This window comes from Zootoca vivipara, chromosome 13 (genome assembly GCF_963506605.1).
Source record: "Zootoca vivipara chromosome 13, rZooViv1.1, whole genome shotgun sequence".
NCBI classification, from domain to species: domain Eukaryota; kingdom Metazoa; phylum Chordata; class Lepidosauria; order Squamata; family Lacertidae; genus Zootoca; species Zootoca vivipara.
This window is the reverse complement of record NC_083288.1, coordinates 16,802,427-16,815,373: the sequence shown is the minus strand read 5'-3', so window position 1 is coordinate 16,815,373 and position 12,947 is coordinate 16,802,427. Positions and strand designations below refer to the sequence as shown.

Sequence of the window (12,947 nt, the reverse complement as noted above, 5' to 3'; positions counted from 1 at the left end):
TAAGTGCCATTTTCTTGCTTCTCTCCTATTTTCTAGTAGTCCTTTCTAGTAGCCCTTTTTTTAAACTTAGCAACCAGGATGCATCTTTCCAGTGGTGGGTTTGTCTGAGATCATGCATTCCCTAGAAGTTGTTTTCTGAAAATACTACTAAGTGCAGCTATTAAAGAATCCCATCCCCAAAGGGCAAATGCAAAACGTGAACTGTTGGCAGAGTGGCTCAGGTGTGTCTGCTGCTGTGCAGGCACTCCTTAAAAATTCCTTGTATGGTTAACTTACAATACAAGGGCACACATGTCTACTTCATAAGTAAGTCTCTTCTGTTTTTAATGCAGCTTACTGCCAGGTAAGCGGGTGCTGGATAGCAGTCTAGGCTTTGTTTTAAGGTTGGAACTGAGGCTATTGTGCCTTTAACAGCTGTACCTCCACAATCAGGAATAGCAGGACATGGCTGACTCCCCACTAGGGGTGGGAAACGGCAGCGACGACAATATTGTGTTATGTCACACACCCCTTGGCAGCCATGTTGCAATATTCCATGGCAGCCGTTTTGTGACTCAGCACCCTCAGCAACCACACAAAATTAGGAATGTGCCTACTGGTCCGAAAAGGCTGGTGAGGACTCTTGCCTTAGCTTACAGATATTCAATATTCTCCACCTCCCTAGCCCTGACCGAGGCCTGAAATGAGTAGAATGACAAGGGAATTAAATAGCAGAACTCAAAGGTGGTTTGATAGGTTTGATTTCAGACTGGAGTGGGGGGTGACATCAGGTTTCCTTTGGAACTCTCCCCTGTTTGGCAAGTGCCATTTCTATTGTCTTCTCAGCATTCTGCCCGGACACTGAGGTCCAGCGCCGAGGGCCTTCTGGCGGTTCCCTCGTTGCGAGAAGCCAAGTTGCAGGGGACCAGGCAGAGGGCCTTCTCTGTGGTGGCGCCTGCCCTGTGGAACGCCCTCCCAACAGATGTCAAAGAGGAAACCAACTACCAGACTTTTAGAAGACACCTGAAGGCAGCCCTGTTCAGGGAGGCTTTTAATGTTTAATAGATTATTGTGTTTTATTCTTCTGTTGGAAGCCGCCCAGAGTATTATTATTATTATTATTATTATTATTATTATTATTATTATTTGCTGAGGACTCTCCTCTTTCAACAAAACTTTCAAGCAGAGGTTGTTGCTGCTTTTACTTCAGTAAAAGTACTGGATTTCAAACTGCTTCTATTTGTGCAATTGCTGCAACTGTTCTTGCATATAAAATTGCTTTATACATATTTTCATTGTATTGTGAAATTGCCTTGAGATGCTTCATAGGAAGAGATTAATAGATTTAAAGGATTTAATTGATAATGATATTCAAACCCCTCCCAATATTTCAAAAATGATACAATTCCCTGCAAGTGGAAAGGCAGTGGGGGGGGGGTGAACTAGAATCCTGTTTCCCGAATTAGTTATTTTACCTGCAGGGAATTTTCTTATGAAGGGAAATATTCCAACAATATGATCTCCGCCTGCCATCTGAAGTGGTGCAATCCATCTTATTCCCTTCCATGTGTCCATCAGGCCTATGCTTCCTCACTCACCTCCCATTATTCCCCTCTCTTGGCACACCACAGATCATCATAATCTGCTCCAAGGCTGCCTTCTTCCCCTCTCCTGCATGGAAACAGCCTTCTTGTCTCTATGCCAAGCCGCCCACCACCCTTCCAGAACACCTTCCCTCCCACAAGGCCTGTTCTGAACTTCTTAACCCTCTCTTATCCTTGACAGCTGCTGTTGCTTCATTGAATTTTCACCTTCTTCTCCTTCCTTTGCCCATTTTTCTTAAGACTGGATGCTTCCCATGCAAAAAAAAAGGGGGGGAGAGAGATTTCCCACTGGCATCTGGCTGGTGATGGTGAGAACAGGACTGATCCAGCAGACTTTTCTTAGGGTCTTATGATCATACTACTTTTGCAGGCACCAAAGAGCAGAAAACGACAACAGCAGCAAGAGACCCAACAGGCATTATTGTGGCCGAAACAAAGAACGAGAACGGTTCTTACGAATTTAATCCGTTCCAAATGCACATTCGTAGGTCGAAAAGTTTGTAAGTCGAAATAAGCGGTTTCCCATAGGAATGCACTGGAAATGGAAAAATTCGTAAGTCGAGTAAACCGCATCTAAACCGCAACGGTTTTCCTTTCAGATGTCGAAAAAAACTTAAGCGTACGGCCATTTTTTTTCATTCGTAACTCGAAATTTCGTAAGTCGGGGGACCACTGTATTCAAGTTTGCAAAAACCCCTTATTTATTTTTCAAAACTGAAAATGGTGAGTTCTGAGCATATGCTCCCTTGAGGATGTTTTAATTCCTCAGAGCTGGAAATGCGAGATACAGACTAAATGATAAATTCCTTAGAGTTCTGTGGTTTGAAGATGCAGTGCTCAACGGTTCTCATTTCCAAAATAAAAATAAAAATATGTTTTAACACACTGTGGGTTCCTGGTGTGTAATCAAAATTGCATATTTAAGGAATTTTCGTGCCTCTTTTCTTCCAAATATGAGCAGTGCAGCACAGGATGTGGATGCTATTAATTTTGTTAACGCAGTCTGGTTGCATCCAAGAAAAGGGAGGATTTTGTCTGCTCCTTAGTTTGGAGTCTGCTCCCCTGGGTAATTGTAGATACATTATGCAGGGGAGAAATGGCTGCAGGAGTTCCCCTAAAATATGTACACTGAACCAGGACTATACAGACTCACTTTGTGCACATGCAGGTACAGATGAAAACAGACATGCCCATTTGTCCATCCCTAGACTGAGGTGAGTGCAGCTGGAAAAGACCCTGATGTTGGGAAAGATTGAGGGCACAAGGAGAAGGGGACGACAGAGGACGAGATGGTTGGACAGTGTTCTCGAAGCTACGAACATGAGTTTGACCAAACTGCGGGAGGCAGTGGAAAACAGGAGTGCCTGGCGTGCTCTGGTCCATGGGGTCACAAAGAGTCGGACATGACTAAACAACAACAACAACAAAGACTGAGATGCATGCCATGCTCTGAATTTTTACTGCACAAAGGCATGAGGAACTAGAGATGCCACCACCATCATTGCTTGCTGGTTAGAAGAAGGGAGTCTCCTGTAGCCTGGGCAGCTGAAGACTTGCCTGCTGATGGTTTAAAAATCCATTGTGGTGGAACTGATGATGGAAGGCAAGCCACCACACTATCAGGTTTGCTAAGCAGTGCACCGCTGGGGTGGGGTGAAGAAATAACAACAGGTCTTTGGGATGGACTTTGCACTTCACGCCTTTGTGCTCCACTACAGAGGTGACCCGCTTGTATAAAACAAAGGCCTCTCCTTTGGGAGATGGGTGTCATAAAAAGTTCTGTTAAAATGCTAAGTTGGTGTTCCAGAGGGAGCACTGTCCAGGCACAGAACCTCTTCTGGGGCACCCCTTGTCCAACTGGCTTTCTTGATTAAATGAGAAAGAAAATTCAACACTCTCCATTTCCATTTTGTTTACTGATGGGATGCTAAAATGGGAGATTTTAACTCTCCTCCCTCCCCTCAATTCCAGTTAGGGTCTTTAGGGATTGTGCTTCTGCACTTCCTGCTTTCCCTCTTTTGTCTCTTGCATAAGCCACTGCACGGTTTTCATTAAGAGTTTTCTGTCCATGCCTTCAGACACAGGAAGGAAGAGTGACTGATGCGAGATTGCACTCCAAGCACTGAGCAACTGCATTTTTGGGAGGGTGCTGAAAAATCTTCATTAGACATCCCTAGCACTCTACATAACAGAACTACCATACCCAAGTATCAGGAGAGTGGGAGAGCTGGGGAGGGAAAGAAAGAAAGAAAGAAAGAAAGAAAGAAAGAAAGAAAGAAAGAAAGAAAGGAAGGAAGGAAGGAAGGAAGGAAGGAAGGAAGGAAGGAAGGAAGGAAGGAAGGAAGGAAGGAAGGCAGAGACCATGGCATGGCTTTAAACAGTATCAATATTCTCTTCTCTTGGATGAATATTTTAACTGTTAAGACTTGTCTTCAAAGTTATAATTCTATTACTATTAATCTAATTCTGTTATTCTAGAGGAAACACACCACAACCCCCTAGCTTAAGGTTTTGTCTGAACCAGGGATAAGGACTTGTTCCACTCCCAACAAACCACGATTTGTAGCCAAGGTTTGCTCCTGACGTACTACCTGTGATTTGCTAGGAGTGACATGAACCATGTTCCCTGGTTTGGGCCTAACGTTAAGCCAGTAGTTGGTAGTTTGCCTCCTGCAAGGTGGGAGGAGCAGAGTGATTCATTCGGGCACAGTAAGCTATAGTTTATAGTTTACCGTGGCACGCAAATGTGGCCAATATGCTGCAGTGGGTAGAGCGTCAGACTAGGAGTGGGGAGAGCCAGGTTCACATCCTCGTTCAGCTATGAAGCTCTCCCTGGGTGACCTTGAGCCTGCCTCTCTCTCTGACTCTAGCCTACCTCACAGGAAGAGAGGGACACTCTCTCTCTCCCTCTCTCAAAAAATAGCATCTGGAACCGTACTCAGTGTTGATCAGTTTGCTGCAGGTCCTTGATTCCATCTTGGCTCCCACCTACCTGCTGTTTGGATACATTCTTCTTGAGTTTGTTGAGTGTCTTGCGGTTGTAAGGTTCGCCCCCTGGGCGCAACTTAACTGTGGTGTCGCACGGCTCAGCGTGGAGTTGGGGGAACGTGTGGAGAGCCTCCTGGATGATGGACAAAAATATTCACCGTGAGACAGCAGAATTCACATAACCTGTGGTTGTCAGACTGACCCGCTGTATGAGCCTCTGTATCAAGTAAGATACCAATATAACATAACAGTATCTCAGGCCATGCTGCTAAATGAAAAGTCTGGTGTCGTTATTATTTTCATGTTTTACTTTATTTTTTTTACATTTTTATGATTCTTAGTAATGCTAATTGAGGATTAACAAATGCTGATTATATACAGTGAACTCTTGGGTTACGTTACCTTTGGATAACATAACTTTCGGGTTGTGAATGCGCAGAAGCGCTCTATTACGCCACATGCGTGCGTAGAAGCGGTGCCTCTAGATGCGGACTTTTCAGGGTATGTACGGACACCCGGAACGAATTAAGTGCGTATCCGGAGGGTCCACTGTACTGATATCCCCTGACTTTACTTTGTTTGCACTCCTAAGGGGTCAACAACAACTTTATAAGCTCCTCAATGGCATCAATGAACTCAGAAATTTGGGGAAGCCACACCAAAGCAACAGTCGCACGACAAATCTTCTGGCCTTCGCTCTCTCACGGTTGTTGCAAAGGTAAATTGGAAGGAAGTATCCAAGACAGGCCTTAGCAATAGAGCGAACTACATATCTAAAATAAGCATTTCTTCACAATGCTATCTCAGGCAGGGTGTGGGGCAAAGAGTTAAATGTTTTCCACTTGCCCCGTTTCCATACCTGTAGCGACGGATTAAGAGATACTCTCTTCAGCACCTTTTTCTTGTGATCGTTCAATATCCCGTCAATCTTTCGCATGGGTGGGAGATAAAGTTCATCTGGGGGAGGATTGACAGAAGAGATTTTAAGCATCATACATAGTGTCCTTGGTGGGTATTTCAGTGGTCAGTTTGGGCCCCCCAGCTATGGAGCACTCCTTGGGGAAGCTTGCCTGGCACCCACACTGTGTCCTTTCCAGCATCCAATACTTTTCTGACCTCCCAGGGCTTTAAAACCATGTCTTGGTTGGTGTTTCCTTAAAGCAAACGAATAATCTCAATGCAGTTTTGTAGTTTTTCTGACTGCTCTTAGGTCACGTTAACTCCTATGATTTACATGACCCCTTTGCCCAAAGATGGTGACTACAACTCCCATCATCCCCGGCCAGGACATGCTTGGCAAAGGCCAATCTGTATTTTAACTTGGTTGCGGCTTTGTAAATCAGGATGGGGAGTTACTGGCTTGGATTTCAAATTTATTGTGGGCTCTTATCATACATTGGTATATTTAAAAAAAGTTACTGTAATTTTTACTAAGTAATGTTTCTAGGCCCTTAACAAGTATCGAACAAACAAACCTGTGACTAAAGCCAGAAATGTCTAGCATTTTGCACTAAGGGGATCCAATTTTCTGCGGTCAGAATTCTGCGGAGAAGAGGAAGTCGCAGAAAAATATTTAAAATGCCGTATTTGCTTTCTGATGGGGAGAGAACTGGGCAGGATCTGACCTCCTTGAAAGGAGCTGCTTCTGCTACACATTAATAAGAGAATCTTTTTACTTTAAGGAAAACGCCAACCACGTCTTACTAGTATTTAGTGTTTTGATTCCCCTGAGAATCTGTGGCAACACACCTCTCCTTTCCAGCCGCAGAGAAGCATAAGGCTTTAACCTGCAAGAGGTCAAAGCTGTGATTAAACTGTGTAACAGCTTTGGATATAAGCACAGGCCTGGAAGCCAGAGGAGACAAGGAAATTGAATGTGAGGGGGTGAGCTGGTAGACGAGGATTGGAGCTCTCTGTCCTGCCTCTGCGCCTACCAAACGGAGCAATTTCTGCATTTTGAGTGGTCCTGCTAATTGTTCATTTGCTCAGGCAGAATTTGATGGGGAAGAGGCATGCAAACAAACTGATGATGATGATGATGGAAGAAGGCTGGCAAAGGAGGGAAGCCACTGTCAGTATGATTTACAAACTCCTCTAGACAGTTTCTGCATAAAGCCCCCACACCTCTCACCCTCACAGTCAAGATAGAACTAGCAGAGTAACCAACCAAACCCCAACTGCCAGCTTCCAACTGCCACCTCCTTTCTCCAGTACCATCTCTTCTTTGTGAAATACATTCCCAATGAAACTACATTACAAATACTAACAGCCACCTTCCTCCTGCATAAAAATGCAGAGGTGCTGGAGGGTGAGCAGAGCCCTCGGTCCCCGTCCTCAGGAAGCCCCTAGCAGGCTAGTAAAACATTTTATGTGGACTAGTACATTTTGTGGGCTTGTTTACAAGGCTGCTGCGTAGTCTGAAATCTGGAATCTTTATGGACTATTTTAAAATCATTAAATACTTGTTGTTATTTATTTACCAAAAAAAGGCTTATTGTTTGTTTATTTATAAACAGTAACGTCACTGCAATGCAACACAAAGGCAGCCCATGAGATGTGGAGGTTCTTGAGTCAATTCTAAAACAGTAAACCTATTAAAACAACAACAACAACCCATGAAGGTATCAGCTAAGTAGCTGTCCTAGGCCTTAAAACAGTGGCTTCCAAACTCCACCCACCCACCCACCAGCTCACAGATCACTTGAAAATTGCTGGTGGACTTGAAGGACCACTTAATGATTTCCACACACACACCCGCCTGTTGTAGCAATTGCAATTCTTAATGGTACAGTGGTACCTCGGTTTATGAACACAATTGGTTCCGGAAGTCTGTTCATAAACTGAAGCGTTCATAAACTGAAGCGAACTTTCCCACTGAAAGTAATGGAAAGTGGATTAATCTGTTCCAGACAGTCCGCGGAGTACTTAAACTGAAGCGTTCATAAACTGAAGCAGGGGTGTAATTGGTTCCAGAAGTCTGTTCATAAACTGAAGCGTTCATAAACTGAAGCGAACTTTCCCATTGAAAGTAATGGAAAATGAATTAATCCGTTCCAGATGAGTCCGCGGCGTTCATAAACCGAAAATTCATAAACCGAGGTGTTCATAAACCGAGGTTCCACTGTATTCTTATTGGCCTTTTAATTTCTTACACTCCATTTTGCTGTACTGCAGTTTGCATTCTTCACAGATAGGCCGCAGGCAGTGTTCGAATCTCCCATTGCTCTAGGCACATTTTGCAACAGGGAATTTCATTAGCGTGAGCAGTTTCTGAGTTCTGGGCGCAGTACTGTGCCTACGATTTCAGATTAAAACTGCAGAGTGGAAGGAAAGAAGGACCTTTTTCTGCCTCCCCTACTTCCAGCTACTCTCTGAAGACTAGAGAACAGACCCTCTTAAGAATATTAGGGGGGTGGGCAGGGGAAGGACTAGACCATATGAAAAATGAACATAATCTTTTAGCTGTAGTTCATTCATTTTCAGCTTTGTATTCTCTCTCTCTCTCTCTATATATATATATAAGTGTGCCTCTTTTGGCAATTGGTGGTATGCTACACCTGTTGTTGCACCCACAACCAAGGTTTAACGTACTGCAGGTCTCCTCAATGAAGCTGAAGGCAAGACCACCATTTGGTAACCCCCGCCTTAAAGCATTTAATGTTGAAAGAAGAGCAAACTTATAGCCTTTACTATGACAATGAAGAAAAGGAAAGCCTATCATTCAGGCAGCTTCAGAGTTTTCCAAGTAAACATCTCTACAGGGAGCAAAAGCCTCTGGACCTCCAAGAGGCCAACAATGACAAAACAGAGACGAGCAGCTCAGCCCTGCTGGCAGAGAAAGAAAGGAAGAGGCACAGGGCTCCAGAGATCTCCCAAGGACTGGCCCATTTTGAGCAAATAAACTCTGCCATTTGTGGGGGCAGGCGACTGACCCACAGGGCCGATCAATATACCACCATTCATGAATGCGCACCGTTTGTATCCTCAAGAGCTTGGATCATGTCTGGGTCGAGGGCAGTGCTGACCAGCATTTCCACGTAGCTGCGGTACATCTCCTTCATGGCTCGCGTGTTCAGAATACGGCCCGTTGGCACACGCTCTAGATAGGAGATGGAGTATTAGCTTAGCATTTATTTAAGGCACTAACATCCCAGGCTTTTGTTCTGAGGCGGCTTACACAAAAACGACACACGATGAAAGGGCAGGAAAAAGTTACAAATAAAATAACGGGAAAGAGAGTGCAGTCCAGCTATCATTCTGCCTGGAGTGGAATTTTCCCCCAGCCTGGCACTTCAGATACTACTTTTCGTATTCATTTATTTATAACAGTATTTTAAAGTGGGTTTTTTTCTGGGCAAGTCCATTTAGGGACAGGGGAATTCTATATTTTACTCCTCCCTCCTCACCATCTAGGTATTTATAAGAATCTCCCTCAGTCTGGCTCCAGGGTCACTAGGAAGACCCCAACACCAACACACACAGTGTGCGGCTCTCTAAACCTTTAGCTCTTCAGACATCATTGGGCTACAGATCCCGTCAGTCGCAGCAAGCGAGGTCAACGGCTTGCGGGAGGTGCAGTTCAGCAACATCCAGACGGCAAAAGGTTCCTCGCACCTGCTCTAAACCCTGCTCCACCTTTGCAGTTTCATTGCACGTTGTTTGCAAGGCCCTTAACTTGGATCCAGGGAGAACTTAAGGACTGCTCAGTGCCTAATCTCCCTGCACCAAGGTCTTTGAGAGACTTGTGGTTAGTTGTGGTCCCCTAGTATTCAGTACTGTGGGCCCTTCCCTGCCAATCCTTCAGGCGCCTGGTGACGACTTTTATCTCCGCAAGTCTTTAAAAGTGTACTCTTCTGATTTTATGGCTGATTTAAACTGCTTAGATTTTAACTATGGAGAAGAGCCGCTAAGTGGTACAGCATCTGCCTTGCATGCAGCAGGTCCCAGATTCAATGCCTGACATCTCCAGGTAGGGTTGGGGAATGTCCCCAGCATGAAACTGTGCAGAGCGGCCACCAGTTAGTGTAGATAATACTCGGGAGCCAGTGTGTGGTGGTGTAATGGTTAGAGTGTTGGGACTATGACCTGGGAGGCTGGAGTTCAAATTTCCACTCAGTCGTGTAGTTTGGGGGCAGTCACCATCGCTTAGCCTACCCTACCCTACAGGGTTGTTGTGAGGATGAAATGGGGAGAAGGAGAACCATGTACACCACTTTCTGATCCTTGGAAGGAAAAGGCAGCATATAAATGTAATAAAGAAGGTAGATATTCTTACAATTCTATCCTTTGTATCTATTTGAAAACTCATTGTACACTGCTTAGAAACTACAGTGCTAAGTAAGTAATTAAGCGGCAGTAAGTAAGTAAGTAAACATCAGGCTGTCATAGAAATTGGTTGGAAGGGACCCTGAGCACTATCTAGTTCAGTGTTTCCCATCTTTGGGTTTCCAGCTGTTTTTTGGACTACAACTCCCATCATCCCTAGCTAGCAAGACCAGCGGTCAGGGATGATGGGAACTGTAGTCGAAAAACAGCTGGAGACCCAAGGTTGGGAAACATTGATCTATTCCAGGCATCCCCAAACTGCGGCCTTCCAGATGTTTTGGCCTACAACTCCCATGATCCCTAGCTAACAGGACCAGTGGTCAGGGATGATGGGAGTTGTAGGCCAAAACATCTGGAAGGCCGCAGTTTGGGGATGCCTTATCTCAGTGTTTCCCAACCTTGTGCCTCCAGATGTTTTGGGACTACAACTCCCATCATCCCTAGCTAGCAAGACCAGTGGTCAGGAATGATGGGAATTGTAGTCCGAAAACAGCTGGAGGCACAAGGTTGGGAAACACTGCCTTATCTAGTTCAACCCCCTGCAATGGAGGAATATGCAGCTGATCCTTATGGGAATCGAACTTGCACCCTTGGTGTTATCAGCACCACACTCTAACCAATTGAGCAATTAATTTTTTTTTCTCTCTCTCACTGGAGCTTTCAAGTCAAAAGGCTCTCTCTTCGACTCTACCATGGACAGTTTCTCCCCTCAAAAACTCTCTGCGGGCCCACAATTCACTTCAAGGACCGCCTCATCTTCCGGCACCAATGGATGCTGGGCTGCATCAGTCTACTCACCCTCCTCGCTCTGCTGGTCAGGGCTGGAATCTGAGTCGGAGGAGGACGCTGCCTCAGCAAGCCATTTTTTCCTCTTCTTGGGAGGTGGCTCAGCTTTCACCTTGGCTGGCTTAGGCTTGGGTTTAGACGCTCCGCCGGCTGGGGAAGCTTTTGCGGGGACGGGAGCAGGGGGGTCAGTTTTCTCCGCCTTGGGGGGCTTTTCTACTTTGGCCACTTTTTCCGCCTTGGGGGGCTTTTCAGACTTCTCGACCTTGGGGGGCTTTTCCATCTTCGGCGCTTTCTCAGCCTTGGGGGGCTTCTCGGCTTTGTCCGCTTTTTCGGCCTTGGGGGGCTTCTCGGCCTTGGGGGGCTTCTCGGGCTTCTCAGGCTTCTCGGCCTTCTCCGGGACTTCCGGCTTCTCAGGCTTCTCAACTTTGGGCAGCACCGGGGCCTTGGGGCCAGACGCCTTGGGCTGGCTCTGTCTCCTGCAGCAGGACAGACATAGCCGTGAGATCCAAATACAGGCTCTGCCTCAGGGGCCAGGTTTGCTGAGGCGTCTGTGTGTGTGTGTTGGGGTGCAAAGGAGGCTTTTAAGGGGGGAAAGGAGAAGTGGGACGATGGAGGGCTGGGGAGCTGAGAGGACAAAGCCGGCCTTATATACTGTCAGGTCTGTGAAAAGAAGGAGTGTCTGCTACCATCCGATTCACAGTTCAAGCTGGAGTCAAGAGGCAGCGGGGGACAGGCCGTGGCACAGAAAAACACAGGCTAGTGAGGAGGGCAGTCATGGTATAGCCCAGGCATAGGCAAACTCGGCCCTCCAGAAGTTTTGGGACTACAGCTCCCATCATCCCAAGCTAACAGGACCAGTGGTCAGGGATGATGGGAATTGTAGTCTCAAAACATCTGGAGGGCCGAGTTTGCCTATGCCTGGAATAGCCCCATCCCTTTGACAGGTGGAAGAGGCATGATACAGAGTCTGTTTCATGATTAGGCAGGTGAGAAAACAAAGAGGCTGAGCTCTTCGCTCCTTCAGGTGAGGAGCTAAATACTCTCCTGCATGTCAGGTGAAATAACTGTAGAAAGAGGAGGGGGAGGTAAAGGATCTGAGGAAAAATCTCCCCCCAGGCATGTCACCCAAACAGTTTAATACAGGGGAGGGGTTATTTGCGGGGAGGTGTGCTTTTTGGCCATCGACCTCGCAATTCTAGAAAAGGGGCACTTCACAAACTGGAATAAATCAATGTGAGGAAGGGGCTCAAACGCTTTTTGGAGCTTCTCTGCGAGTGGAACTGGCCTCTCGTATGGGAGACACCCCACCCCTTCCTGCTCCTTTACCTGACGGCTTGCAGGGGCCGGTGCCAAGGCTTCTTGGAGCAGACGCGGACGTAATCCTTCTTGTTGATGTTCTCCAAGAACTTAACGTAGAGGCGCTGGTACCGGTTCTTGGCATCGCCAAAATAGCCCAGATACTGAGGGGGGACAGGGAAGGAAGGAATTGAATATCAAAATGGGGGTGGCAGGGAGAGAATGTCTGCAACTAAGCTCTTTCCCACCTCCAGAAATAATGGAGAAAAACCCAATCCTTCGCCCACGATATCAGTCAGTTCAAGCGGATTTATTTCCCCCCCAGCACAAAAAAATAATTCTGCCTCTGGCTTACCTCATACCATTGAGGTGTATATTTTTAGGAACTGCCTTATTTTTATGATTGGAAGTTGTTTAATATTATTCTTACAGAGAAGTGATGGATAAGAGAGAGAGACCTGGGTGGGAGACAGGTCAGAGTGAGTTTTCCTCAGGGTGTGAGGCTGAGGAAGGTGGTAGCTTTTCAGTTGAGAGTTGGAAAGGCACACTTCTTTGTATGTGGGTTGAATTTTAAAGTTTAATTATGATATGAGGGCTAGATATATATAATTTTTTACCATCATTATTATTGGTGTTATTATTAATGTTCCTTCTCTCTCTGCTTCCTCTTTTCTTCTTTTTACTCTTCCTCTATCTTTTCTTGTTTTTTCCCCCTCTTTTCCTTTTTGTCTTTCTGATTTTCTTTATTCTAGATATTATTTTACTGAATTGTGAAAACTTTAATAAAATCTTAGGGGGGTGAGGGAAGTTTCTTCTTCTTCTTCTTCTTCTTCTTCTTATTATTATTATTATTATTATTATTATTATTAATTGTTCGTGCTTCAGCCAACAGTTTTAGGTTTTAATATTGTGTTTTAATGTCGTCACCTGCCCTGGAAACTTAATGTGAAGGGCAGACAATTAACAGCA

At 45.6% G+C, this 12,947-nt stretch overlaps 1 protein-coding gene across 1 annotated transcript in view; it reads right to left on the bottom strand.

Annotated features, from left to right (window-relative positions):
• Nucleotides 1-12,947, bottom strand: part of PRR12 (proline rich 12) — a 47,729-nt gene that overhangs the window by 8,150 nt on the left and 26,632 nt on the right. Inside the window, exons 8-12 of the mRNA XM_035134406.2 lie at nucleotides 12,009-12,142; nucleotides 10,695-11,158; nucleotides 8,545-8,670; nucleotides 5,431-5,528; nucleotides 4,576-4,704 (exon numbers count right to left, since the gene is read on the bottom strand). Of these exons, the coding sequence (XP_034990297.1) occupies nucleotides 4,576-4,704; nucleotides 5,431-5,528; nucleotides 8,545-8,670; nucleotides 10,695-11,158; nucleotides 12,009-12,142 (951 nt within the window). The remainder of the gene's footprint in view (nucleotides 1-4,575; nucleotides 4,705-5,430; nucleotides 5,529-8,544; nucleotides 8,671-10,694; nucleotides 11,159-12,008; nucleotides 12,143-12,947) is intronic.